The following is a 27552-nucleotide window of genomic DNA, read 5'->3' as shown; positions in this document are numbered from 1 at the left end:
ATATATATATATATATATATATATATATATATATATATATATATATATTCAATACACGAGGAATTTTAATATAAAATTTATTGCCCAAGTAAGAACAAATTTTTTAAAGTGTCATCAATTTAATAACTACCTTGAGGGGTTCTTTTCATTAAAGAAAAAAAATATATTAATAATATAATTAATCTCCTTCCGAAAGAGGCAATGTAAACGGTTACAACCCCTTCTTCTTAACACAACTTACAACAATGCTGTAACGATTATAAATTTCTTGGATACTTAATCCAATCAGTTTGGGATTTTTAACATTATCAACCATTGTTTAATGTCATCCAAATACTTCTTCGGACGAAAACGATTCTGCATTTCTTTACTATCTGTGCATCCGGGTACACAACTCGTCCTAGATCGATTATTCACTTTACTTTTTGTACTACCTACTAAATAAATAACAAACGTACCATAGAAACGATGTGAGCCAATCAGATACCGTCGCGGCTTATAGCGTAGCGATTAAAGCGAGTAATAAGTTAAACGTGGCGCCATCTAGATGTTGGACGTCGCGAAACATTTCCCCAAAATTTCCTATAAAGTTAAATCTCTATTTCTCTATGATTATACTAGTGCAAAAATATTGTTGCTAACGTCGTGGGTGTCAAAACAATATGTCACATCTTGATCATTGTGTCAATACAATCAAATAATTTAAAGCTAAACAAGCATGGCTTTCGTAAGTTTAATATTTACGGCTTTCCATCTGAAACGTTTACGGGATGATCTTATTAAACAAAAGTTGGAAGCTATCAAAACTGATGGCGACGAAAAACCCAGAAAAAAGAAGACCCGCTTCCCGAAATTTTCTTTCAGAAAGCGTATGGATAAGGCCATCGAATGCGGCGAAAACTACCGCATCGGAAGGTTCTGCTATAAATTGTGGCACGAGGGTAGCTGCGAAAACTACACTCTTAAAAGCGTCTTCGGGTTTTTCGGGGGTGTTCTGTTGACTTATCTGTTGTATGTATTTTTTATTTTTCAACTTAACGTTAAGCTCACCAGCGCAACAGTTGTGTGCGCCTTGTTGGGATGCGTCCTAACAGTTGGTTTAGCTTTCAGTTCGAAAATAAGGTAATAGTTTATTAAAAGAGGAGTTTTCGAACAGTACAATAGATAATGTTTTAGGTGTATCGTTCTGTTAACGTTACCCCAGTTCTTTTCCAAGCGAGGAAGGCAAGCTCTTTTAGCGTACGCTTTCGTGTTAGCTTTAACAGGACCAGCGAGGAATACTTTGAACAATTTGGGTATACTGAGTGAATCATTAGCTTGTGGCCAAGTAAGATATTTTTTCATAGTTAACGTTTTAATAAAACATATTTGAGCCGTATCGTTTTTACAATTCGATGACGTTAATAATTCATTTAAATTATCTCTCTCTGAAATCTCCGATGGAAAACTTGGCGTATTAAAACCAATGACAATCAAAATCTAGCAATGCAACCCTTATCTTACGTAGAAGAACATGTTCATCAGTGGTCAGGGTGAGAATGCCAAATATCTATACTGACGTCTAATTTGGAAAGCAACTTGAACTTAAACTAAACTAAATGTATTGACTTGTTAGACGAACATCGAAATTTTCCTTTGATAACAAACTATTACTTTACAAATCAACAATTAGGCTCATTTGGACTTAATCCAGTTATGGAGTATTAACAGCAAGTAGAATATGGCCATCGTTCAACGGTTTCAAAAGAAAATGTTCCGTGCTATAATATGGTCGATATTAGTTCTCTAAGGAAGTGGCTAAGCGCGATACACCTATGTCCACAATCCCCAACCCTCAATGAGTATAAATTGTTTAATATTCTTCGAAAAAGTTTAATACACCAAAATGTCATGTTCCATCCGATCAGCTACCTATGCGTAATAACGTTAAATTGTATAAAGCGTTATAACAGGTCAATTAAAAAGTCCCCGGCCTACCATAGTAAAAAAATTTTTTGGCAAAATGGCTTTCTATTTTTGAGATTGTCGTAGTAGATCCACTTTTCATCGCCAGTTACAATGCCATAGAAAAATAAACTTTATTTCCTGAGCTGCAATAAACCTAACAGGTCAATTGAAACGTCGCTGGCCTAACATAGTAAAACACATTGTTTTGGCAAAATTAGTTTTTTTATTCAACATAATTCCCTTCAAGGGTAATACACTGATTATAACGACCCTCCAACTTCCTTCTTTTGGGATCTCAGAACAGGAACTAGTCGCTAGGGGCCAGATCTGGAGAATACGGTGGATGAAGAACTCGAAGCCCAATTCATGGATTTTTGCCATCGTTTTCACTTATTTGTGACACAGTGCATTGTCTTGGTGAAGCAGCACCTGGTGGAGCATGTGCAGCCCACTTGGAACACGGTCTATTGGACTTCGAAGTGAAATAATGGAGCCATGTTTCATCCATTGTCACATATTAACGCAAAAGCTCGTGCGACACCCACTTCGCACAGAGCTTTCTCATACCCAAATATTATTCGTGAATGATATGATGTATACGTTCAGTTGATATCTGTAGAGTTTCTGCTATTTCATTCAATTTTAATTTACGGTCACTCAAAGTCCCTTTGTGGATTTTTTTAACGTTTTAGTCGGTAACAACCCCTTTTGGATGTCCACTGCGTTCATCGTCTTCGGTGCTCATTTCACCACGTCCAAACTTTTTTCCTAGGACAGTGTCCGCAAAACTCAGCATCAAGCCAAGTTTTTGCTTCAACTATATTTTTTACTTTCAAAAAGCAATATTTTATCAACAAGCGAAATTCCTTCTTATCAATTTTTTTCATTTCATTCACAAACTAATGCTCCGACAGCTGTCAAATTTATACAGGCATCTTTCGAGGGTTAAGGCTAACTAAAAAACATATGGATATAATTCTAGTAGCGCCATCTATGTGTCCAACCGGGGACTTTTCAAATGACCTGTTAGACTTTAGGGTAAAATTTACAATATAATCCTTATTGAACCAATTTTGTATGCGTCATGTATACAGCGGCAGTTCCTCAATAAGTGCACATGTTCACATGAACCCTCAAATGTAATGCCTCCTCTTGAAAGGAAAACTTATTAATTTCTCTCCTTTCATTATTTTAATAATTATTTTTATTTAAAAAACGATCGATCATAAACTTGAAATTAATAAATAAAAACTTTGACGAATTTCTTATCTGGCGGCAAACTGAAAGCTTAAACCGCTCAATTATTTCATAAACAAAACTCCATATCTCCTAATCGCAAGAGGCTTATTATGCGTAACCTGAGAAATCCAGTCGTTCACTTTGCTCTGCGCTCGTCGCTGGAATCTTCGGCACTGCGCATCGGATGTTAGATCTAATTGGTCAATCTTGCCGCCCGCACCCCGTGTTCACCGCGACAGTCAAAGGTTTATGCTGACCCGAGTGCATATGATAATTAGCGCATTTGTAACTCGCGGGGTTCAAAACGGGAATTTTGATAAAATGACAGACATTTTTGTTTACCTAACGTTAAGGCCAGAGTAACCCCAAAGTATTAAACCACGCGCCGGCGCTGCATGTATATAATAAATAGCATATTACTTATAAGAAATACTTATTAGATATATTGTTGAACAACTGAAGGTAAAAACCATACATGGGTTATGTTATGTTCGAAACAGAGGAATTTTTCTGTAACAGGGAAAGAAAAACACCAATTTCACACTAGCAAGCATTAATTAGAAATGAACTCAAAATACAATGCTGAGTTAAACATAACAAACCCACAAAGAATATTTACAAGTTTATCATTCAGTCGAAGACCACATTAGCTAAATCGATATAGTTCTATTATATTGTAATTCAATAATTATATAATAGTTCACAGTTCAATTCCACTACAAGCAATGGATATTTAAAAAAGCATGCATTTTTTTACAAAAATTGTATAACTTTTTCTTACACTTTTTACCTAGAAATGTCAGCTCTATTGAACTAACTAATCCCAAGTAAACTAATCATCACTGTTTCTCGGACATATCCCTCAAAAACACATCATCTTCTATATACAGCTATACTCAATTATCCGAGTAATGCAAGACATATGCAAGTTGATTTGGAACAAAATACAACATTCTGTTGCAGACACCACCATTTGAACATTTATCTCAAAAAGAGAGTCAATTTTGTTGTTCTTGATCATGGTTAATTCACTTAAGAACGCTTTTTTTAGAAAATAAATTGCTCCTTACATCCAGAGTGTACACTGCATGGAGTAATTTTAAAAGGTTGCATGTATTCTGGTCATTTTATCGGTTTAAAATGCATAAATTGAGAAAAATTAGTACATCACATATTACTTATAACCTTTTCCTTTCCCTCTGGTATTATGGCAATACAGTGTGGAAAAAAATAAATTATACTTTGCTGACTTTCAGCCAATTCGTGTGCTAACCATTTTGCTTCCTATGAATTTTTTCGAACGCATATAAACACCTGGAAAGATTTTGATTCATCAACTTTAAAACCCTAAAAATTATTTGAACGTTTGAACAGGGGTTTCGGAAAAGTTCTGGGAACCTTTGCCATTCATTGTCCTCGAACTATTTTTGCCCTCCATACCGTTCTTTATTATTGAAATCGCCACTTATAAATCACAGAAATCAAACCCGACAATTAAGATATGATAGATTCTGCTCGATAAGTTAGTAAACCATAAGTTTCTGAAAGTGTCTGACAAGATTCGATAACAGATTTTTACAAATCAAACAACAAAAGTAATGAATGTCAAAAATTCGTGTGTTGATGATTACTATCTGTATACAGCGAATAATTCAATAATACTAAACGGAAAACTATTATTTTATGTAGGGAAATGTGAAAAACGTTAGTTAAGTTACATTATTTAACAATTGTTTACTTTTTTGATCAAAATACATGCAAACACAAAATACAACATTCCTCCACTAACACCTCTGCAACATATCATTTTATAGTTGCATAGACTTGGTCTCAATTTCTAACTCTACTACCGTCAGTTTCTCAAACACTCTCAAATAATCAAATCGCCTATTCTGTGTATTATTCCCTTTCCTGCAATATTAAATGAAATATATTTATCACCCACAAAATTCATTGGATAGCTGCGCGATATCTTTTCTCGAATAACACACAAGTCATTCAAGATTATTCTTCTATAGGTGATTCCCATTCTCCACGTGTAAGACAACTGCCTGGTTCATTATAACATCACGAGGATTCTGTTTCTATTTATCACCCTCTGTACTATGCCTAGAATGTTAAAAAGTTTTCTAGCTTAATTGAAAGTTCGCTAGCTTTTAATTGAAATCGATTTATAATAAATACACGAATCAAAGACTTTTGTACCAAATTAGCTGTATAAGCTATTTTAAAGCTTAAATTGTATTAAACCAATGTCTGACTATATATTCCGCCCTGTAAACAACGGCTTATTGTGATAAAACCCTTCTAATTTTAGGAACAATTAAAGCAAGCGGTAAAGCAAATCATCGATGTGGTTAAAAAACCGTTCATAACAATTAAGGAGGCAATCAAGAAGGTAGTGAAAACAGTAAAGGAGGTAATTAAGAAGATTAAAGAAGTGCTGCTGAAAATCAAGCGGATTATTATGGCCATAGGTAATTCGAAAATTGTAAGGGGGGTGTTTTCATTAGGTACTAGCTTTGCAGACGAGTTTGGTTTATGTAGAACGATTGGAAACGTCATATCGTAATATTAGACGTTATTCAACAACATAACCTTCAATTAGTATTAGCGATTCCTTATAAGTATCACAGGATTTTTTCTTTATTCGACTTTTGAGCGGAGTAACTGTAACTAGAGATTGATTATTTTAAAAAAGTTTAATCACAACAACCCGTGGACAATCGGCTGTATATTGTCCATGACTTGACTGGAACTGCTCGTTGTATTCACCATTCAAAATGTCAATTCCACCACAGGAGTCTGCAAGAAATTCCTTACCATCTGTGTCTCTGAATTTGTAGCTGAAATGCGCACTGATTAAAGCACCTTAGTTGAATAACTTCACTTCTTATACGATCTCAGACAGAACCATTCAGAATTTGTCTTAACTATCTTATTTGAAATACTTCAAGCTTACAGATATCATATTACAAAGTTACAAATTTTTGAACCATGCGGAAGATTTGACAAAATTTGTAACATGAAAACCTTAAACCATTATTTATTAATTAACCTGAGATATAAAAGATACTCAAAGCTTTACACTAATAACTCGTTGAAACAGCCCCAAGTATCCATTTCAATATGGAAAATAAAGATAGTTTATGACCAAATTACTTGCGTAAAGATCCAAGTCACATTTAAAAATAAATTCAAGGCGAAATGTCGTCCAAAACATTGGTTATCACCTAAATAGTTATGAAAAAATATTTAGAATGTGCCATATTATAAACAAAACCTGAATATACCCAATGAAGCGTAAAACCCCAGAGGAAGTTTATATTGTTATAAACGATTATAAGCATTTATAGAGATTAATATTTAATACAGAGTTACAGACAAATTCATATATTTACCAGATATCGCTCGTTCTAACATCACTTATAACAGAAAAACGCTTTCAATACCATGAGGAGTGAATAAGTTTTTTTTTATTATTTAATTATTACATTGTTACTAGTCGTTTCCGTCTACTACTATTTGTCTTTATGATAACTTAAATCTAGGTATATAACTAGCAGGACCCATCGGCCCTTTCTCAGTCTCTGGTGAAATAATGTTTATACATGTCACTGCTGTTTTTTTTATATCCACACACACACAACACTACACAAGATCAGATGGTTTGATTCCTTTGAGTCTGTGTCCTGTTCTGGTGGTATCCAAAAGCTGCAATATTTCAATATTCTCATGAGAATAGCGTCTTTCCTCATGCCCCCTTGCAATTCATTTGATTTCTTGACTGATTGTGGGTATCTGAAGTTCGCTATGTAATCTATCTCTCAGGACTTTGTTCTGAAAAATGTGTATTTTGTTCATGTTACTTTTTGCAGAACATCCCCATAATTTAACTCCGTATATCCATATAGGTTTCAGCATTTGCTTATATAATAGCAGTTTATTATGTACTGATAATTGTGATTTTCTTCCAAATAGCCAGTACATTTTCCTATATCTCAAATCCAGTTCTTTTCTTTTCTTCTTTATATATTCCTTCCAGCGAACTTTTGCATCAAGATTCATTCCGAATTATTTAGCGTTGTTGCTATATGGAATAATAGTATTATTTAATTTTATTGGTGCTTGTACGATATGATTGTAGGTGAACTGCACATACACAGATTTTCTTTCATTACTGGTGAATAAATGAATTGAGAGAGGATTATTTCAAAAGGCATATAATTATTTGAAGGTAGTGTATAGGAAGAAAATGAGTAGAGCAATAAGTTTTGTTTGATATTAAATTCATTTTGAAGACGTTCATAAATACTAGATACTTCTGTACAAATAAAGACTATGGGGCTTCTCTTGATGAGACAGGATATCGCTGTGGCATCGCTCATGAAAATGAAAATACATTCGGATTTCTTTATAAAACTACTCATTCGATTGAAATGAAATGTTTCAATAATACTTTCAGTTGTACAAAAATATTTTGTTATACAAAATTGTGTGCCCTTAGCTTTTAGAGTTGATTATTTTATTAGTATGTTGAATGGAAGAAATAGGTTGAAGGTTTACAGACAACAATGAGCTTTAATTAAAAAAAATGATAAAAGTATAAAAATTATTTCAGATCAAGTACTCCTTCTATTAGATTTAGCAAAAATTATTAAAATTAAAATCATTTACGTGATAGCAATGCACTGTATCTATAAGAATTTGAACAGATGAAAATTCCTCTTCATCATAGACATTTTCATGTGTTCTTGGTGACAACGTGGATTAAATAATATTGATCAGCTGCATCTTGAATAGCCCTAAAATATTCAAAACAAATGCACAAAAAGCTTGTAACTCAGCTAGACGTAATGAAGCAAAAGACATTCTTAAATTTAGGATTAGAAGTTCCCCCAACATGTAGCAGACTAAGAAAGCTTTACCATTTGATTCAATTCCAATTTCAATTTATTCCTTAAGTTTATTATTGTTTATAGTAAGGAACAAACATAGTTTTGAAGATGTAAAATTTAAGACATACGCCTAATATATTTTTCTATTATCACTTAAAATTCAATTATATTTAGAATTATAGAATTAAAAATGTTAGAAGGAAAATATAGGTAATATTTGATAAAATTAGGTTATTCTTTTTTCGTTGCAGTTCGAATAGTAAAGTCCGTATTCGAATTTCTGGGCAAGCTACTCAATATTTGCAACAAGGAATTGGGTACCCCCTTCGAGAGGTGCAGTCGTGTTTTTGAGAACGCTGTAGCGGATTGCAATGCCAAATTGGGACCGCTGTTCAGCTGGTTGTGTTCTCTAGCGTACGTCGTAAAAGCCGTTTGCTATATAGTTAAAATATTCGATTATGTTTGTATGTTGGTGGACTATACCGCAGATACAGTTACTACTCCAATTTCCAAAAGTAAGTATGCAATAGAAATAATAGTGTAGTTTAGAGTCAGGCCAGTCTGCGTATCGCAGATGACATTTTTGAAAAAGTATTTAGCCCTAACTACTGGACACTTTTTATGGAACTGAAATATATTATATGGATATAATATGAGCCTAAAGAAAATTCTAATCTTAATGAGTTAGCATTTGAAATGTTTGAGGAAGTGCAAAATGAACTACAGTCTATCCAAAGAAGCAATGAACTCACGTCATCAGGATGTATAATGTAATGCCTATTACAATTTGTAAATCCGTTTTAATGCCAGACAATATTTTCCTTATCATTTTATTCCAGTGAAAATGAGATACAATGCTACCTGATAGGTTCGAACATGTAACCGAATCAGCCTGTAAAAGTCGTTGGGTTGTCAAATGTCTGCAAAATTCTTCCAAACATTAGTGATTTTCGTTATATTCGTGCTTTGCTTCTTCTGATAAATTTCGATTCGCGGCTAAATATTGTTGATTTCTCTAATTAAAAATTCCGGGGCCAAATAAATAGTCAATCAGAAACAGATTACGTCTCTAACCATAGTCATAACATCATATTTATTGTGTTAAAGGTTCACTGAATATTAGCATAGATAGTATAGATACTATGTAGATATACTAGATATACTAACATCTCTCAAATTAAAGGAAATACATTTGGAAACACCGCAAAAAACATCTACATACCACGATATTAGCTCTATTCAATATTAAATGTATAAAGTGTATAAAAAATGGTGAGTAGTTTTTTCAATCTAAACATAACTCATAACAATTAGTTCAGAGGAAACTGTTTGTTTGGAACGTATCCATGGAAAACTTAGGAATATGCAGCTCTATGAGAGTGTGATTTATATCCCAGTCATCATTCCGAACACTGTTAGGAAATATAAGATTTAAGGATAACCCACAATAAAGTCCAATGCAATTTCCAGATATTGCTTTTAAAAGAATACAATTTTTAAAAGCATGTAATTATATTAAGGGAGACTTGTTAATTTGTTCAATTTGTGTACATATATATTTCAAAATGGAACATTAGGCCATCCTTGGCAAGACACTGATAAGGTAAAAGTTGTAAAAGAATTACTGCACTAGATATGCAAGTCGAGATAGATACTCAGGTAAGAACTGTTTGGATATGTGGAAATGATTGTCTACGATAATACCCTTCAGTTTGGATGAACCCCATTTTGGAATTAACAGCTTAGTTGTTGACATAAATACTGACTCCGAATGTGACAGTGAGTGAATTAAACTTTCTGAATGTGGGATTATGATTCAATGATGACAATACCAAGGCAGGGTGATGAGAGCGGAAACAACTAAAGGTGCGTACATAATTAATATAGGATTACTCTAGAAAATCATATTGTTGAGTGTGAAAGATTTATGTGAAAAGATATGTGTAATTCTACAGAATATATATGAGCATTAGGTTAGAATATACTAGGAGAGAATGAATACCAACTATTTTGCAGATGTGACAAATGTATTAGAGGGAATGCAGTGGTTAAATCTAATTTTATCAAGAACAATGTACACATGTAGTAACAGAAGATACTAAGGAGATGTAGATGTAAATATAATAAGATAACTTTAACCTACTAACAATTGTGGCTGTTTAACTAACCATAGTAAGTAGTAAGTTCCTCGATAATATATGCATTCGATATACTATAATTTTAAAATAAATTATATTTTATAACATTTTTGTTTCATTATATTACTTATATTAAAATGTTATATATGGAAGCAAAAATAAATTAAAATTGATAAAATATCAACGTTAGAGGCGGATTGCACCGTTTTGACGTCATAAATTCATATAATGTGAGTTCACTGCTACTTTGGATGTACTATATAATGTATGTGCTTGATAAAGAGAAAGATACAATTTTAAGAAAATTTCTTATGTAATAATGTTCAATGGGGAACGGCAAATTAAATGGTTTTCGTCAGGTATTAAGACCATTTTTAGAAGGTCTTTTAATTACAATACGGTGACGATTGCAGGTGAAAATTAATTATAATTTGTTTGCGAAAATTTAACGGCAAATCTAAAAAATGGATAGAATTTGGAGAAACATTTCATAGCTGAGGAAATTAAAAAGATTTTCTTGTGCCATTACAAAAGTTTAATTATCTTAGATCGTTGACGTAAAGTCCTGTCGTTGAGGCAATCGGTTGTTTAAAATTTTCAGCTGATAAATGTAGTATGGCATGGGTAATTTGATGCAGAATATTTAATAAATTACCAATTGGCGAAACAATGGAGAATAACAGTTGCTTAAAATGAGAAATATCTCTATATCACAAACAACATTTTTTGAGAAGTTTATTTTGACGTCATAAATCCATTGCTGACGGTCCATAACAGCCCAAGACATAAAAGTCCCCGGCCTGACACATAGATGGCGCTACTAGAATTAAATCCACATGTTTTAGTTGTCACACAGCTGTCGGATCATTAGTTTGAGTATTATAGCATTTTGAGTGAAGCAACTTTTATTATTTTGAAAAAAATTGATAAAAAGGAATTTTGCGTGTTGATAAAATATTATTCTTTGTAGGGGAAACATTACAGCTGAAGCAAAACCTTGCTTGATGTCCAGTGTCTGGACACTGCCCCAAAAAAAAAACAACCTTCAAGGATTGGTGTGCTAAGAAGAGAGTGAAAGTAGTGGACGCCCAAAAGAGGTTGTTACCGACGAAAATATTTTAAAAATCCACAAAATGATTTTGAATGACCGTAAATTGAAATTAAATGAAATAGCAGACACTAAAGATATTAACTGAACGTGTACATCATATCATTCACGAATATTTGGGTATGAGAAAGCTCCGTACAAAGTGGGTGGCGCGGGAACTCACTTTTGACCAAAACAACGACGAGTTGATGATTCGGAGCAGTGTTTGAAAATGATCAAGCGTAATAAACCTAAGTTTTTGTATCGATATATGTCAATGGATGAAATATGGCTCCATCATTTCACTCCGAGTGGACCGCACACGATGAACCCGCTCCAAAGCGTGGGAAAACGCAACAGTCGGCTGGCAAGGTTATGGCGTCTGTATTTTGGGATGCGCATAGAATAATTTTCATTGACTACCTTGACAAAGGAAGGACCATCAACAGCGACTATTACACAGCGATATTGGATAGTTTGATTGACGAAATCGCCGAAAAATGGTCGCATTTGAAGAAAAAGAAAGTGATGCTTCACCAAAACATTGCACCATGTTAAAAGTCAATGATGTGAAAATGAATATGATGGCAAAAATCCATGAATTGGGCTTCGAATTGTTTCCTCATCTACCGTATTCTCCAGATCTGGCCCTCGGCGACTATTTCCTGTTCTCAGATTTTAAAAGAATGCTCGCTGGAAGAAATTTTCGTCGAAAGAAAAGGTGATCGCCGAAATTGAGGCCTATTTTGAAGCAAAGGACAAATAGTAGTACAAAAATGTTATCGAAAATTTGGAGGGTTGCTAAAATCAGTGTCATCCTTGAAGATAATTTTATTGAATAAAAAAAATAATTTTTCCAAAAAAAAATGTGTTTTACTATAGAAGGCCGGGGAGTTTTCAATTGATTTGTTATTAGCTTAACCAAATTTATGATTTTATGGAAATAGTACAATTAATATAAAATAAATTTTACGTTCAGTACTTTATGAAGAAAATAACATAAGAAAATATATAAAAGTACAAAAATCAACTAGATCAGTTGGTTTAATTATATCTATTGAGGAACCTTGTGATATACGACGATTGTGATATATACGATTGTTTTTTTTTGAAGGGTTAGGGCTAACTAAAAAACACATGTATTTAATTCTAGTAGCGCCATCTATGTGTCAGGCCGGGGACTTGTTAAGTAAAACGACGTTCACTGACTGGCGGTACGAAGTTCGTCGGGTCAGCTAGTACATATTATAAAAATTGAACACATTTTTTAACAAATACCTTTTTAAAATTTAAAAATGATCAATATATATGCAAGCACCTAACAATGCAATGATTTTCTAGAGGTGAAGAATTTCATTCGTCATATCAAAACAATGTTTTACGTTAGAATTAAGTTTTCGCATAAATTCAAATACGAAAGCGTAGCATCAAAAGACTTAAAGACAATAGCGAAAGAAATTGTGGCCGAAATCAAAGACAGAAGCAGAGGAGTGATAGCATTCTTCAATTTCATGACATCGGCCGTAATGCTGTTCTTTTTATACCTGGTTTTCCAGTGAGTTTTCTCATTAATTTGCGATCGACTATGATAACATAACAACTTTTTTTTTCTAGAGTCACTTATTATAGAATTCGGTATTTAACTAGCGAAAGATTCGATAATATATACATAACGAAGTATTTTCGAGCCATTGACATGAGAAGATCAAAAATGGGAAGAGAAACGGTGCTGCCTTTAACCAAAAAAGAAAGCGTCACCTATGTTCCAGTAAGATTTTTCTTGTTACAATATAATGTTTTGATTATGTTTCAATTGAACCTTATTATATCTACATATAGCAGGCCAATCTCTAAATCTTCCAGAATTATATTTTGTGGTGTATTCTAATAGAATTCTAAGGTTACTATCGTATAGATAGAAAAAAAGAAACTTTTAGTGATGCTCGAAATTTTACGTTGAACTAAACACAAGAAACCAGACAAAAGATGTCACGATTTCATCATGAGAAAATATTTCTAATTGTAACGATAAACAGATGAGCATCAAACTACACTGGTCTTATCAAAACCATAAGAATCCTATATATCTGATTATGTACGTCTTTCGCTTCTTAAAATTCTAGGCCTCCACAAGAAACTCAAAGAAACCGCATCAGAAACAAAATGTGTCGTAACAAACTGAATCGTCAGCAAGAGTCTTCGTTCAACAACAAAATTGAAGCTGTAGCTTGTCGTGATAGCCTTCGATCAAAATCAAAAAATTGTCTTTCTTATTTACATAACCATGTATTTTAATTCCTCACCATTTGTGCATATTTTTTATCATAAATCTTATCTAATCTATATTTTAAATTTAATTTGTTGTGTAATAAGAATTTTTACACTGTCCCAAGTCTTTGCGAATTAATATAAGGCGTAACTGGTTCTCTCCTATATTAAAACAGGAAGACCACAGGGAGGAAGTCATCATTCAGGGCATCGCGTGCGAGTGGCACAAGAAATTTCAACAAAGTCCCGTTACAGATACTGGAAAAGAATGACTGGAATTGGTGGAAACACTACCAAAAGTCTGTAGATGCCCAAGACCCACTTGATGAATTTTAAGTTATTATACGCGGCAATCATTGTTCTTAATAACTAGAAATCATTCTGGAAACTTTTGAGAAAGGCCCTCTGTAAAGCAGATTATTTATTTAAATGCCATATACATTCAATCAATTTACACTATTTAGCAATATATCTTTGAGACTTTATTTCAAACCAAAGATAAGCAACTTTATAGGTACACTCCATCTATTTGAACAAATCTGTCCATTTTTCACGTGTTTTAGTTTCCCGCCGTTTCACTTAATTACACCTAGTTAAGAAATATTTAGTGTTTTCAACATTCGAGTAACCACACTGTTGTAAGTAACTATGAAGTGCTAGGGATATATTAACATATTGTTTTCGTGTGACCGGAGATGAAGTGTTTAAAAATATGGTTCATTTTTTGAGAAAGTTTGTTTGCTAATTTGTGTTCGATATATAACTTGTGTAAAATATATTCAATGTTAAGATAACGTTAACTATCATTCTTAAATGACTAATGACATGTTTGTATTTATTTATCAGTCTTAGGTAACAAATGACCTGTGGCTTTTTACACGTTCAAAGGTTCTATAGTTTTTACGTAAAAAAAAAAATAATCCTGATCACAGGAAACCCTTTCTAGCAATCTCAACATTATCACGAACACGAGCTCTTTATAACATGTATTATCGTAAATATTAATAATCCTTGTTAACGATTATTTAACAAAATGTAGATTGGTGCAGTTAGTTTGGGTAAAACAGAGAGAAGAAAACTCACCAAAGCTATGGTGTCCTTAGCCACAGCTTCGGTCAAACTGGCCACGCATATTATTTCTGATTACTGCTTGTATTGGATCTTAACCATGATAACTTATCATGCCAGATATCAGTCAAAAATACAAGGTGGGTAAGACGTTAAAATAAACGATATTTTACAAACGTTTCATTTAGCACCAAACCTTCCTGTTGCTCATATATCTGGCGAGGGTTTCATCGCTAAACTACTAAGAGTGATAGTGAATGCATTTCAACCAGTTGGAATTCAGTTAGAAATTGACACAGTACCTTGTTTACCGATTCCCATACCTCCAGATTACGATAGATATATACAAATAGGTAAATTTAATACTTCGAGTAGTAGTTGACATATTAAATATTTAATTCATAGGGGTTACATTATTATTTTGTTGGATTCTGACGGTATTAGAGCCCTATGGGCTCAGATTTAGGAACTATATAATGGGTTACTATCATCCACTTCGAGCAAAACAACGAACAATCTGGCTTTATAATCACATACTTAGGTCAAGAGCGTCATTTCTATTGATAGCAAGAAGACAATTAAGGAGAAAATTCGGGAAAGGTGGCCCTCATTATATCAGTTGCAAGGAGTTGTTAAAATCGAAATTAAGGTAAATAGTTATAAGATAGTGCCGTCCGCAACAAAGTTCTTCTTTAGAAGTTTAAAAAAATGAAATATTACGAGGTTTGCTATTTATATTTTTGGCTTTTGCAGCATTAAGTATTGTTAAACGCCATCTGGCATTTTTTCCTGGAACCTCGGCATTGCTAAACATTGTATAGAAAGAGAATGTATCTGGAGCAAAAAAATTAATTAATTCGTAAACCTATTCATGTTTTCATCACTTTTGACGTGGATTATCAAGGCAAAAGTGTTTTTATTTATTAACAGTCGTTACCGACTAATATACAATTTATCTGTCCACCGACTTAAAACTAGGTACTCATCTAGGAAGACTTCCTTATATTTAGTCTCTAATAAAATAAAATAAAAACCAGTAACAATTTTCAGTGTTTTTACCATTTAGCCCATTTCACTACAGTGTGCGTTCTAGTTCAGTGTTGTTCAGTTCCACAGTTGCAGCACTTCGATATTAATATGGGAGTGGACTTTTCCATGTCTTATTGCGAATATCTTATTTTCTCTCGATCTAGGTGTAGATAACAGTAATTTATTGTATTTTGTTGAAGTTACTTGTTGCAGAACATCCCCATAACTGAATTCTATTTGCTTGTACAACAATAGCTTGTTATGTACAAATAATTTAGATTTTCTTAAATTTTAATTCGACTTATTTTCGATTCTTCCTGATATGCAGTAGACCTGCTTTCATTTATTTCATTGCTGAGTAAGCTTCTTCTAGTTCATCTCTAAACATTTTGGCTGAAATATAGGAGTTTAAGAGTTTAATATTGTGTTTCGGTAACATTTTATAGACTTCATACACGGGTCCCTTATCCTTATGTGTATTTCTATCTATGGTTTGTATTAATGGGAATTTTTCATATACTTTAGATATTACAGATAGCAGTAAAATTGATCCATAATATTTTTTTTAATTTCGTTGTTTTCCAGATTGTATAACTTTATCCATTTTCCAAATATCTTTTTTACAATATCTTTATTAGAAACGCTTAATACAATCTTAAATTAATTTATTACTACATTTCATTTGTAATTGGATTAATTCACAAGCAATACGGGTGCGAGAAAATACATCAATATATATTCCTCAATTATAACATTATAAGTTATAGCTATAGTTTTCTCTAAAGGTATACACTTTATATAAGTTCGTATGGTTTGGTTCGCTTCAATCTCCTGATATCCTGCGCGCTGTTCAGTAGTTGTATTACTTCCACGTTAGTCTGATTTAGTAATCTTTCATGTTTCAAGGCGAAATCTTGGATAACTTTCCAAATCTATTTGATTTCCAGGTCATCGTGCAGTTCTTCACTGGTTACGTAGCGATAGGCATTGGTAATTAATCGAAGAACATTGTTTTGACAGCGTTGTATGACTAGTTGATTTGAATTTTTAGTGCAACCCCATATTTGCACCCCATAGGTCCCAAATGGCTTTATAATTGTTTTATATATCAAGTTCTTTGATTTTAGATCAAGTTGAGAGTATCTTCCGGCTTACCAGTATAGTTGTTTTATTTTGGTTCTAATGTGTTTTGCTTTTTGCTCTAACATGATGTTTCCAATTTAATCTACCATCAAGATGGATTCGGAGGTATTTAGCTGTTTCTGCTTGAGAAATCGGGCATCCATTGAGTGATATAATTAAGTTTTTATTATTTCGTTGCAATGCAAAATTAACTTGAAGATTTGGAGCTATTAAGTTGAATTTTTCGTCCATTTGTAGACTGCCACTTGTACTTTTTCTACTGCTGAATGGTAATTAAATTTTAAAAAATACCTTACTTTTAAGGAGCACCAAAAGCTGTATACAACATCTACACAGGTGAATAAACTTCTCAAATCACGACGACCTCACGACATTATCCACATCAGCACAAACAAAGTAATATTTCCGCCGTATAATCCTGTTCTGACACCCTATAACTTTTCTTAGCATGCGTTTAAACCAAATTACGTGATCAACTATTTTCGACAAACAAACAAGTAATTGAAATGCGGCATTCAAAATGCGTGTTTTAGAGTTACCCCAATCAGAATAGAAATAGTGCTATGAAAATCGGTTCCAATACATGAAAATATGTATTGATTATTGTGAAGAATATTCTGAAAAACAATACTGTCAATTACAATCGTATATTTTTCTATTATTAGAATAAAACGATAAATAGCAACCCTCGTATAATATATAATGGATTATTAGATTTTAAATGTAAATAAACAATTACCATTTAGTTTTTTAAAATTGCGTCGTCAAAATATTCTGAAGATCTCCTGTATCGTTGATCATAATTACTAAAAGCTCCTTAACATTCAGATGTAACAGTTCAAAAAATAATTGTGAACTTTATTAGGACTTACGCTGTATATATCGTCATGTTTCTTCAAAGAACTAAATTTCAGATGCGGCATATTCAGGATCTGTTTTGGAGACCTGCAGAAAACCTGCCTGTTATGTGGTGAAGTTTTCCGCGAAAGCAATCGAAATCAGTTCGTTAAATGTCAAACACCTGGATGTCCTGGACTATTCTGTTTAGAATGTTTCGGGAGTCTGGAAAATATTTGTCCGATATGCCTATCCCCCATTGAGTATGGAGATTTAGATAACATGGACGAAGAAAAGTAATATTGTTTGGTTTCTTTATAACCGATTTTTTTTGTTAAGATTGTTTTGCAAAATGGGCGGGTCAATGTTTAGATCTAATGTTAAATGTTTTATGTGAGGTTTCAGCGAAATTATGTTTCTTTTTGAAAAACCTCTACATGTTAATATATATGGAATAGATGCTTAAATGTGTTCTGATCATTTTTCACTTAAAAAAAATTAATTAATTAATTAAAGAAATCAATTAATCTATTGACTTTTTACTATCTTCCTGGCGATCTGGTGACACCAAGTCTAAAATACGATAATGGAATGGCAATGGCATTTGTTCACCAAGCCATGCTGCATCGATCTAAATAAGTGGTAATCAGAAGGGACTATGTCTTCTGAGTACGCTGGGTGCGACAAAACTTCCCAATGAAGCAACAACACTGTATCCTTCACAACTCTTGCAACACCGGGCAAACGTTGACATGCAAGAGGATAGCTTTGACTGTGTGTTACTCATCATTACTGGTCTCTCTTGCTACAATGCCGCTTTCAATTAATTCAGTTGACAGAAAGATTTTTTGGCCATGAATATTACTCTTTAGTATCAATATGGATGGATCTTCTGGAGTCAATGGTTAGACTTTTCTGCTTGGGTTTGCCGTAGTAAATGCACTTTTCATCGCCAGTAACAATATGCAGCATAAAATTCTTCTTTTTTTGCGCGTTTGCAAAAAAAACGCGTTTTTATGTGATTTGAACGGTTTTAAACGGCATTTTAAGCCAATTTATGTAGGAGCTAATCCCCCCTCCCCCCTATCTTTTAATAATTCTCATCACATGTAATGTCTAGAAACAGTTGATTCGTCAACTGCTAAACGGTCTCCAGGCCGTTTTTTTTTGTCATTGATATCAATATAACCTACCTTTTCAAAAGGCTTGCAAGATATCCAATCTTCCCCCAAACTCATGCGACTTGATCAATTATATTTTTCTTGTGAGATATTCTGAAACTGTTTCCCTTAAAATTAACAAAACCTTGGTCATCGCTCAAATTCCCCCAAATCTGTACACCAAAGTCATTGAAAATTGAACCACTCGAATCCATGCCACCATGAGAAGACATAGATATGCACCTTTTATATAAAAAGAATTCCGTAAATACCTCAGACACAGTTTCTTTTATTTTATTTCACCGATTCGCCTTTATTCAAAAGTACTCTATTAATCTCTAAATTGTTAGTCTACAGAATACTATATTTCTAGAGACTCTTCTGGGGATGACCAACCCCCTAAGAAACCAAAGAAAGACAGAAAATGTAAATGGTTTCCATGTCGCAAGCCACCTAAAGACGATGATCAAGAACCTCTTGTTGACGATGATGAATCCAAAGACCGGAAACCACCGGAAGAACCAAAGGAACCAGAAAGTGATTCTTCCGCTGACTATTCCTACCACTACCAGTATGACGATGTCGAACCTTTACCATATCCAGAAACCCGGTCCTTCAAGGACGTGGAGAAGCAAGGTATTCCAGATTATGAAAGCATGGAAACCTTCAGGGAGGAAGAGGACGAGGAAGAACTGATCACCATTGACTTGGAGAATGTCATTCGAGCGCCCAGACATCGACAAGTACAAGTGGAACTTGATATCACAGAAAATCCACCTGACAGTGCGTTTGTGGAACGAGACACCGTATGTGGATGTTCTGGGTCCCCAAGATCGGTTCGTCAAGTTGAATTCATCGGGGTACCAGAGAAAAAGGAAACTGACCAAAAACGCTACAGACATAAAATAAAACTACCTTCATCCTTGTCTGAATGTATATGTTCAGATTTGGAAGTACTAAATTTCTGGGAAGATCTTAGCGGAGTAGACATACCAAAAAGCACCATGTCCACTAGCACCAGATCAGATTGTAAATACTGTCGAGCACCAAAATCCAATATCATATCAGCTCTGGACATTGGTCCTGACACGGAAGACGAATTACGTAACATCGTCCCTGAGCTGGATCTCTCCTTTTTAGACACCGAAAAGCCAAAGACATTCACTGACAGGTCTGATATATATCCAAATACTAGCCTTTTTATCCAACAAAAATCTTTAATATTTTAATAGATTTGCAAATGTTAAATTCGAAGAAACATGCGAAACTCCCTTAACAAACAGAACTCTGGATTCCTCGTCAGTTCTATCAAGTCTCCGAGGTTCCACCACCGATTCAGACCGTCAACCTCTATTGAGAAGAAGACCCACTAAAAATCGTCAACAACGTTTTGCAGAACATGGTGAAACATCCAGAAGAAACGAGTTTAATTCAGACGTGGACTCTCCAAGTTCAATGGATAGTTACGAATTCAACAAGATTCTTAATAAGAAGGTGAAGCGGTATTATGAATCCACCAAGAAGTATTGCAACGACCAAAAGTGTCAGTATTCACAGAAAAGGAGGTCATTCGCTAATATGTTAAAAAAATTGTTACCAAAGGTAAGAGCACACAAAAAATATTTCATTACTATATCGGAAATAATGTTGGTGTTATTATTTTCAACTATCTAATACTAACTCAAATAACGTATAGTCTATTCAAAGTTTTTTTGTACATACGTCATCAAGATGTTCAATGTATTGCCTGTCGCGATTTGTAAATTCGTTTCAGAATCAGACAATATTTTCCTTCTTATTTTATTTTTGTTAAAAAGAGACATAATACTGTCTGATAAGTTCGAAGGTCGTCCGGTTGTCAAACGCAAAATTATTCAAAAAATTAGTTATAATTACTATAGGTTACAAACCGGCAAACCTTATTTTAGCGCTTTGTAATATATCATATTACTTTGTTTGAAAATGCTGAAAACAATAGAAAGTCAGGGTCACAAACTGATTACGTCTTTAATAAGTAATTTGGAAAAGGAAGGAGATAATGGAGACCCCCTTTTGCCCGTAAAGTTCGTTAGAGAGGAAAATATTGATAATATTTTTTAACTAGAATAGCATCGCTTACAAAATGAAGAATAGTATATTAGATTCAACCAAGAAAACCCGTCTAGATACGAAGTGGGTGACGAATCTTGCCCATCTTGATATTCGTTTTATTCCAGATCAAATATATGAAATGTATACAAACAGTGAGCACACAAACTACTTTATCGATATAAACATAATTATAAATTATTTCAGAGAAAATTGTTAGTCCGGAAGGTATAAATAAAAGAGTTAGGGACATGCAGCTTTTTGAAGAATGTAAGACATACAGAGAACGAAATTGATAAATGGTGGAATCGTGAACATGTCTTACACAGAATGGAAGTTAAGAGTTTTGTGATTGACTTGGACAGTGACTAAAGGAAACTTTCAGGATATGTGATAATGCTGTGCAATGCTGGAAATTCCTGATACAGAGTGACGAGAGTGGAAACAACTAAAAGTATGCACATAATTAATATAATAGAACTGTATTAATAGAACTGTAGGGTGTGAATGATTTGTGTGCATAGATATGATTGTAATTGTTCAAAATTAAACATTAGCATTAGGTATACTAAGATGACTTGACAACCAAACATGCCATCGAATGAAACAAGAACTAAACGTAAAAAGGTAAATATGCCCTCCAATGAAAGTAATATATATTATTTTGATATGTAATTGTTAATTAGGTGGATCACCACTCTCAGGGGGATACCACTACATAAAAAACGCCCCTAGAACTCTACCTCATGGGTGATATGGAAAAGAGTGCAATTTAAATATAATAAAACAACTCTATGCATTAGATGTACTATAATGTTAAAATAAATTATATTAGATAACATTTTTGTACCATTATTTTATTTAAACTAGAATTTTGTTCTAAGCGTTGTAGCGGCAACATTGCGACGTTTTGACGTCATAAATTTAGATGATGTGTGCACAAAATAACTTTAAATAGACTGTATTTACTATTTCAGTATGTATATCTCTCTTCTGCGATTATTTTGAAACTCTTAATGTGTAATTTTTTAAAAAGTTTGGAGATCACAGGTAACAGGCTTATAGGACGATAACTTGGCATATAAGCTAGACCATATGTACACAGATGTAGCGTTGTCAACATGAAACAAGATATATTATATTGCAAGCTGTTCATATTATTTCGTCTTTCCCCTGTAATACACTTATACCAACGAATATTCAAATTGTTTAAAATTGATACTTTATATTATGGAATTCTTTTTGGCTTCAGTTCTGGCTAAACTCAAATAATCTTGTAATAAGACTGAGAACGGATGTCTCATAATTTGAGTATTGAAAAAAAAAGATCAGCCGAAGTCATATCAGGTGAATATGGTGGTTGTTAAATAGCATTTATTGAATTTTTGTTTAGAAATTCCTACACAATGACTTTTGCCTTGCAAAATCTAACAGTTTTGTTCCACAGATCTAACCTTTTCCTGTCAAACTTAAATGGCGATTCTTAGTTACCGATTTCTTAGTTACCAATTTCTTAGTTACCAATTTCTTAGCGATGTTATCATCAAGTGAAACCGTTTATGATCGCCAAATCTTCCATCAGATCGTAACCGTTTTGAATGTATTGTACCATTGTATAAATAATGTCTTTAACATCACACACACACAGCTTGTTTCACACCGTTTGAACATCAATACACCAGCATCAAAAGCATATGCTGAAATCTAACAAAGCTTTTGTTAATACATAACCTAAATTATGTCAATTCATATCTGTCAATGGAGGTTTCCTGACATTAACAATGTCAGCTTTTTTATATATATTTATGTCTTAATTACAAACTATTATACAATTATTGTATTTAATGTATCAAATTTCAGCGCAAAAAGAAAAATTATCCCCTACCACTGCTCAGGAGGGATCTCAACGAATCTGATGAAGAAGAGCATCAGGACAATAGCGTAGACTGGGATAGTTTGGACGTAGGTACCGATTCTCCAACTTATCCTTTTGGTAGTCATCCATCCACCGATACGTTGGAGAGTCATCCGCTGCTTGGCAACAAGCGTATTCGGGGAGGTCAATGTCCCCATAGGGCGCACTGTGGGAATCACTGCAAGCAGAACCCGCCTTTTCTTAAAAGCAAGTATCCAGTTTTAAACGAAATCCTCCAAATTTTAAAACATATCTTTCAGATCAAACTCAACTCAAAGATTTTGCCACGCTTTCTTTACCAGCCAAGCCAAAACCGGCCAATGTCGCCGACCTGCTCTCCAGGCACCTTCTCAGCTTAGAAGACCTGACTCCAACCAAAGATCCAGGTTTTTCAATGACCGCTACTGGTTCCACCGCGCCACACGATTCAAAACTTCAACCATCACCAGAGGAAACGTCCGATTTCATTTTGTCTAAGGAAGCGGCGAGGAATCTAGCCACTCTCCAACACGCAACTCCACCTTCATCAGAGAGCGGTCTAAGCGAGGGCATTTGTCTGGCCTTGTTTGGTAAAACCTGCCCGAAAGGAATTGGGCGGGAGGTTAAACGATTGATGCAAAGTGATTTGGAGGAAATAAGCTCTCCGGAAACTAATATTGATATTAACACGCCCTCTACGGTTAGTGATAATCACAATTCGGTTCTCCTTCTCACCCCTACGGTTGTCGGTGATAAAAAACAATCTTCGCTTGAAACACAGAAAGTATTGCAGTCGAAAGACCCTTTAAATCAAAAAGAACCTGAAGCGCCGGAAGATCAGGTCAAAGCATCCAGTCGTGTAAGCGTTCATACTGCAATTGGAAGCAAACAGAACTCAATAGGACCAGTCGAGCAACCAACAGCATCTAATATATCAGACGAACCCTCTACACTAATCAAGGTAAACAACTTGGACGAAAATCAAGTCCATAAAACAGAGCCGGAAACCGTCGACAAGCCGAAAAGACCAAGTAACTCGAAAGTTGACCGGTTAATATACAAGGACGATAAAACTGAAATAAATCTCGTGAAGGATTTAAGAAGTTCGTCATCTAAATTCAACATCGCGACGAATATAAGAAAGACTCCGACAAAACCGGCTTTGAAGCTTCAAATTTCCCTCCACAATACTTTAATACCCGAGGATACATCGGTGCTAGACTCCACTAACAAGGATACAACGTTACCGGATACAACAATAGACAGCTCACAAACTCTTCCCAATATGGACTCGCCACAGAGCAAAGATAAAGTTGTCGAAACCGTGGATACGTTCCCATTCAATCCCTGGACTCAATCAACGCCAATAGCAAACAATGGAAAGAGCGGAAGAATCGTTCTGTCACGGGATAACACTCAGCAAACATCCGATAACGATTTCTACCCAATACCTGTCAAAACTGACCGTGCGAAAGACTCTACGAGGCCTTGTTACTGTCCTCCTTCAGCTGGTGATAGTTTTAAAACGATTCACACCAGAGAACCCCATCCCCAACAACCCATCGCACAATACTCGACTACTGGATCATATTATTCCTACGAGATACCCGAAAGGGACTCGAATCATCCCAATCAATGCACGTGTCCCAACTGTTATCCCGGCTTCGGCATGAGCTACGATCACAATCCCAACGAGCAGGTTATGACGCACGGTAACCGAAAACAATTTGTAGAGTTCAACACTGTCAACGAATCTATGTGTACTTGTTGCCAATGTTCACAGTTACACCAAACAAAACCACCATACAAGAAAGAAGGATATAGACCACCGTCGCCTCCACCATTCGACAGATCTGGGGAGATTATGATGAATGCGGACTATCCGAGGGTTTTACCCCCTAACATGCATAAACACGCAACGTACTCCAGGTCTCCACCAAGAAGGCATCCACCTCGGAGCAATAACAAAAACATTCATAACGACTGTGACTGTTGGAAACCTCAATACGCTTTCCATCCGAAGATGGTGCCACCATACAACGACCGTCATCAATTCCACGACCAAATGACCGCCGATGAAACTGAATCCAACATGCACGACAACTTGGAGGGGGGAAACAGTCTGACTGATCTTCCTTATCAGAATAACGACGACTATCTCGAGCTGGTGGAGGAACTGCAAGATACCCTGCATAGTCGCAACCGTAACAGAGTGAGGAAGGCCATGCAGGAGTTTGAAATCAAGAGCAAACAAAATCAGCCGCTAGAAAAGCCCATCATCAACTACGATGAGGCGAGTGAGAGCGAAGAACCGATCATCAAGCGGATAACGGAGATGAAGAGCGCTCGGAGAACTTGCTGCGCTGGCGATAAATGCACGTGTTACGCTCACAAAGACCTGTCGAGGAGCCACAAGCCGAAAGACAGGACGAAGAAAGATAACAACGGCAATCCTATCGAGAGGCCGTCTCATTGGACCATGGACCCAGCATCTGGCGAATGGTTTAAGGGGTGTAAATGTGCGAAATATCGAGGACCCAAGAATAAGAACTACCCTGAACAGAATCAGTGTTCCTGTTGCGCCACTAGATACCAGTAGTGGTATATCAATATTGTTCTTTTGTTTTTTTATTCATTATCGAATAAATATTTATACATAAAAATGTGGCTTCTGTATATGTATGTCATCAAAACTCGGAAACTAGCATTGCATTTTAATAGAAGATTATTTCTGAATATTTAATTTGTATAGACATTAAGCTAGATTATAATAATTAAAAACTTCTTTCCAGACAGCATGAAAGAATTTTTTTCCACTGACCAAACAATAAAATAAATGATGAAGACAAATAAGAAACTATATAAATTACGTGGATATGTATTAATAAACATATTTACCAACTTATAGCACAGATCTGCAAAAACAATTTAAAAGCTGTTTAGGTTGTGTGACGTAATCTCTATGTTTTTAAGTGTGCTGAATCAATTTTATCATAGGACGACATTTATAATACGATGAAAAGTCTCCGATCTACCAAAGTAAAACACATTTTTTTGCAAAATTAGTTTTTTTATGCAACATAATTCCATTCAAGGGTGATACAATGATTATAGCGACCCTCCAACTTTTCGATAAACTTTTTTCTAGTACGATTTATCATTTGCTTCAAAATAGGCCTCACTTTCGTCAATCACCTCTTCAATCGACGAACATTTCTTCCCAGCGAGCATTCTTTTGAGATCTGAGAACAGCAAATAGTCGCTGGGGGCGAGATCTGGAGAATACGATAAAAAAGAAAGCAATTTGAAGCCCAATTCATGAATTTTTGCCATCATTTTCACTGACTTGTGACACGGGCCATTGTCTTGGTGAAGTGGCACTTTCTTTTTCTTCAAATGCGGCCGTATTTCGGCGATATCGTTTTTCAAACCTGTTCAATAACGCTATGTAATAATCGCTGTTGATGGTCCTTCCTTTTTTAAGGTAGTCAATGAAAATTATTCCATGCGCATCCCAAATACAAACGCTATAACCTTGCCAGCCGACTGTTGCGTTTCCCCACGCTTTGGAGTAGGTTCATCGTTTGCAGTCCACTCGGATGACTGTCGAATGGACTTTGGAGTGAAATGATGGAGCCATGTTTCATCCGTTGTCACATATCGATGCATCTGATTTACGGTCATTCAAAACCATTTTGCGGATTTTTTAAATGTTTTCGTCGGTAATAACCTCTTTTGGGTGTCCACTGCGTTCACCGCATTCGGTGCTCATTTCACCACGTTTGAACTTAGCATACCAATCCTTGATGGTTGATTTCCCTGGGACAGTGTCCGGAAACTCGGCATCAAGCCAAGTTTTTGCTTCATAAAGTAATATTCTATCAACAAGCGCAATTCCTTTTTATCCATTTTTTTTTTCACAAAAACAGAAGTTGCTTCACGGAAAATGGTATAATTTACAAACTAATGATCCTACAGGTGTCAAATATATACACGCATCTTTTGAGGGTTGGGGCTGACTAAAATCATATGGATTTTTATTGTAGTAGGGCCATCTCTGTGTTAGGCCGGGGACTTTTCAATTGACATATTACATTAAAATTAAAGAGTAGAATTAGAAAAAAATTATTTTACTTACAAACAATTAACGATACATATTATTAGTATATAGTATGTAACACTATGACACACTAAAACCTTTCCTGTTCCCAGTGAGGCCCCTCTTTCTACATTTTCGCTTGTGGAAGGAATTTTTAATGTCCTTCTGAAGCGTACAATAGTAGCTCGTTATCACTGAGACGCTCTATTTTTCTTTTCTTCGTTTCTCTAATATCCTGACGATATCGTTCACCTTATTCTTCACTCACATTTCAATTTTCCGGAGAGTAGTCGAGGGAATGAGGAAAATGTACTTTTAGGCTCATTAGGCAACTTAAAGCTTGAAATGCTTTTAATATTCTTTTGGCGTTTTGAATTTATCTATAACCTCCTTTTTGAGGATTCATCATTGTCGTGATGAACTGTAGGAAAGTTGTAAGTCGTCTGACCTTTGGTTCTGAGAAGCTTGGACATATTGCCTTGGACTTTATATTTGAATATTTGAAGCAGTCTCCATTTTTAGAAAGTTATTTTACAAAATGCTTTATCATTTCAAGCCTTTTGTAGCTCGCTGGTAAAATAATTTTATGTGGAGGTACCACTGTTCCTTGGCGGACGTCCTTCGGGGACCAACCCTTTTTGGTCTAGTGGTTTACTC

The 27552-nt window shown here is 34.8% G+C and overlaps 1 protein-coding gene across 1 annotated transcript; it reads left to right on the top strand.

The window, feature by feature from the left end:
• Positions 1 to 706: 706 nt before the first annotated feature.
• LOC143200502 (uncharacterized) lies at positions 707 to 25459 on the top strand. Its single transcript, XM_076410941.1, has 14 exons — positions 707 to 1122; positions 1177 to 1327; positions 5504 to 5663; positions 8336 to 8599; positions 12651 to 12864; positions 12924 to 13077; positions 14617 to 14785; positions 14834 to 14998; positions 15051 to 15294; positions 17732 to 17950; positions 19188 to 19985; positions 20047 to 20416; positions 22763 to 23024; positions 23078 to 25459. The coding sequence occupies exons 1-14, from the start codon at positions 719 to 721 to the stop codon at positions 25393 to 25395; spliced, it is 5892 nt and encodes a 1963-aa protein (XP_076267056.1). The 5' UTR covers positions 707 to 718; the 3' UTR covers positions 25396 to 25459.
• The last annotated feature ends 2093 nt before the right edge of the window (positions 25460 to 27552 follow it).

This window comes from Rhynchophorus ferrugineus, unplaced genomic scaffold, assembly GCF_030347505.1.
Source record: "Rhynchophorus ferrugineus isolate W39M unplaced genomic scaffold, kcgeb_rfMv2 rfM8, whole genome shotgun sequence".
NCBI lineage: Eukaryota > Metazoa > Arthropoda > Insecta > Coleoptera > Curculionidae > Rhynchophorus > Rhynchophorus ferrugineus.
Note: the sequence above shows the minus strand (reverse complement) of the source record. Positions and strands in the feature narration are given on the sequence as shown.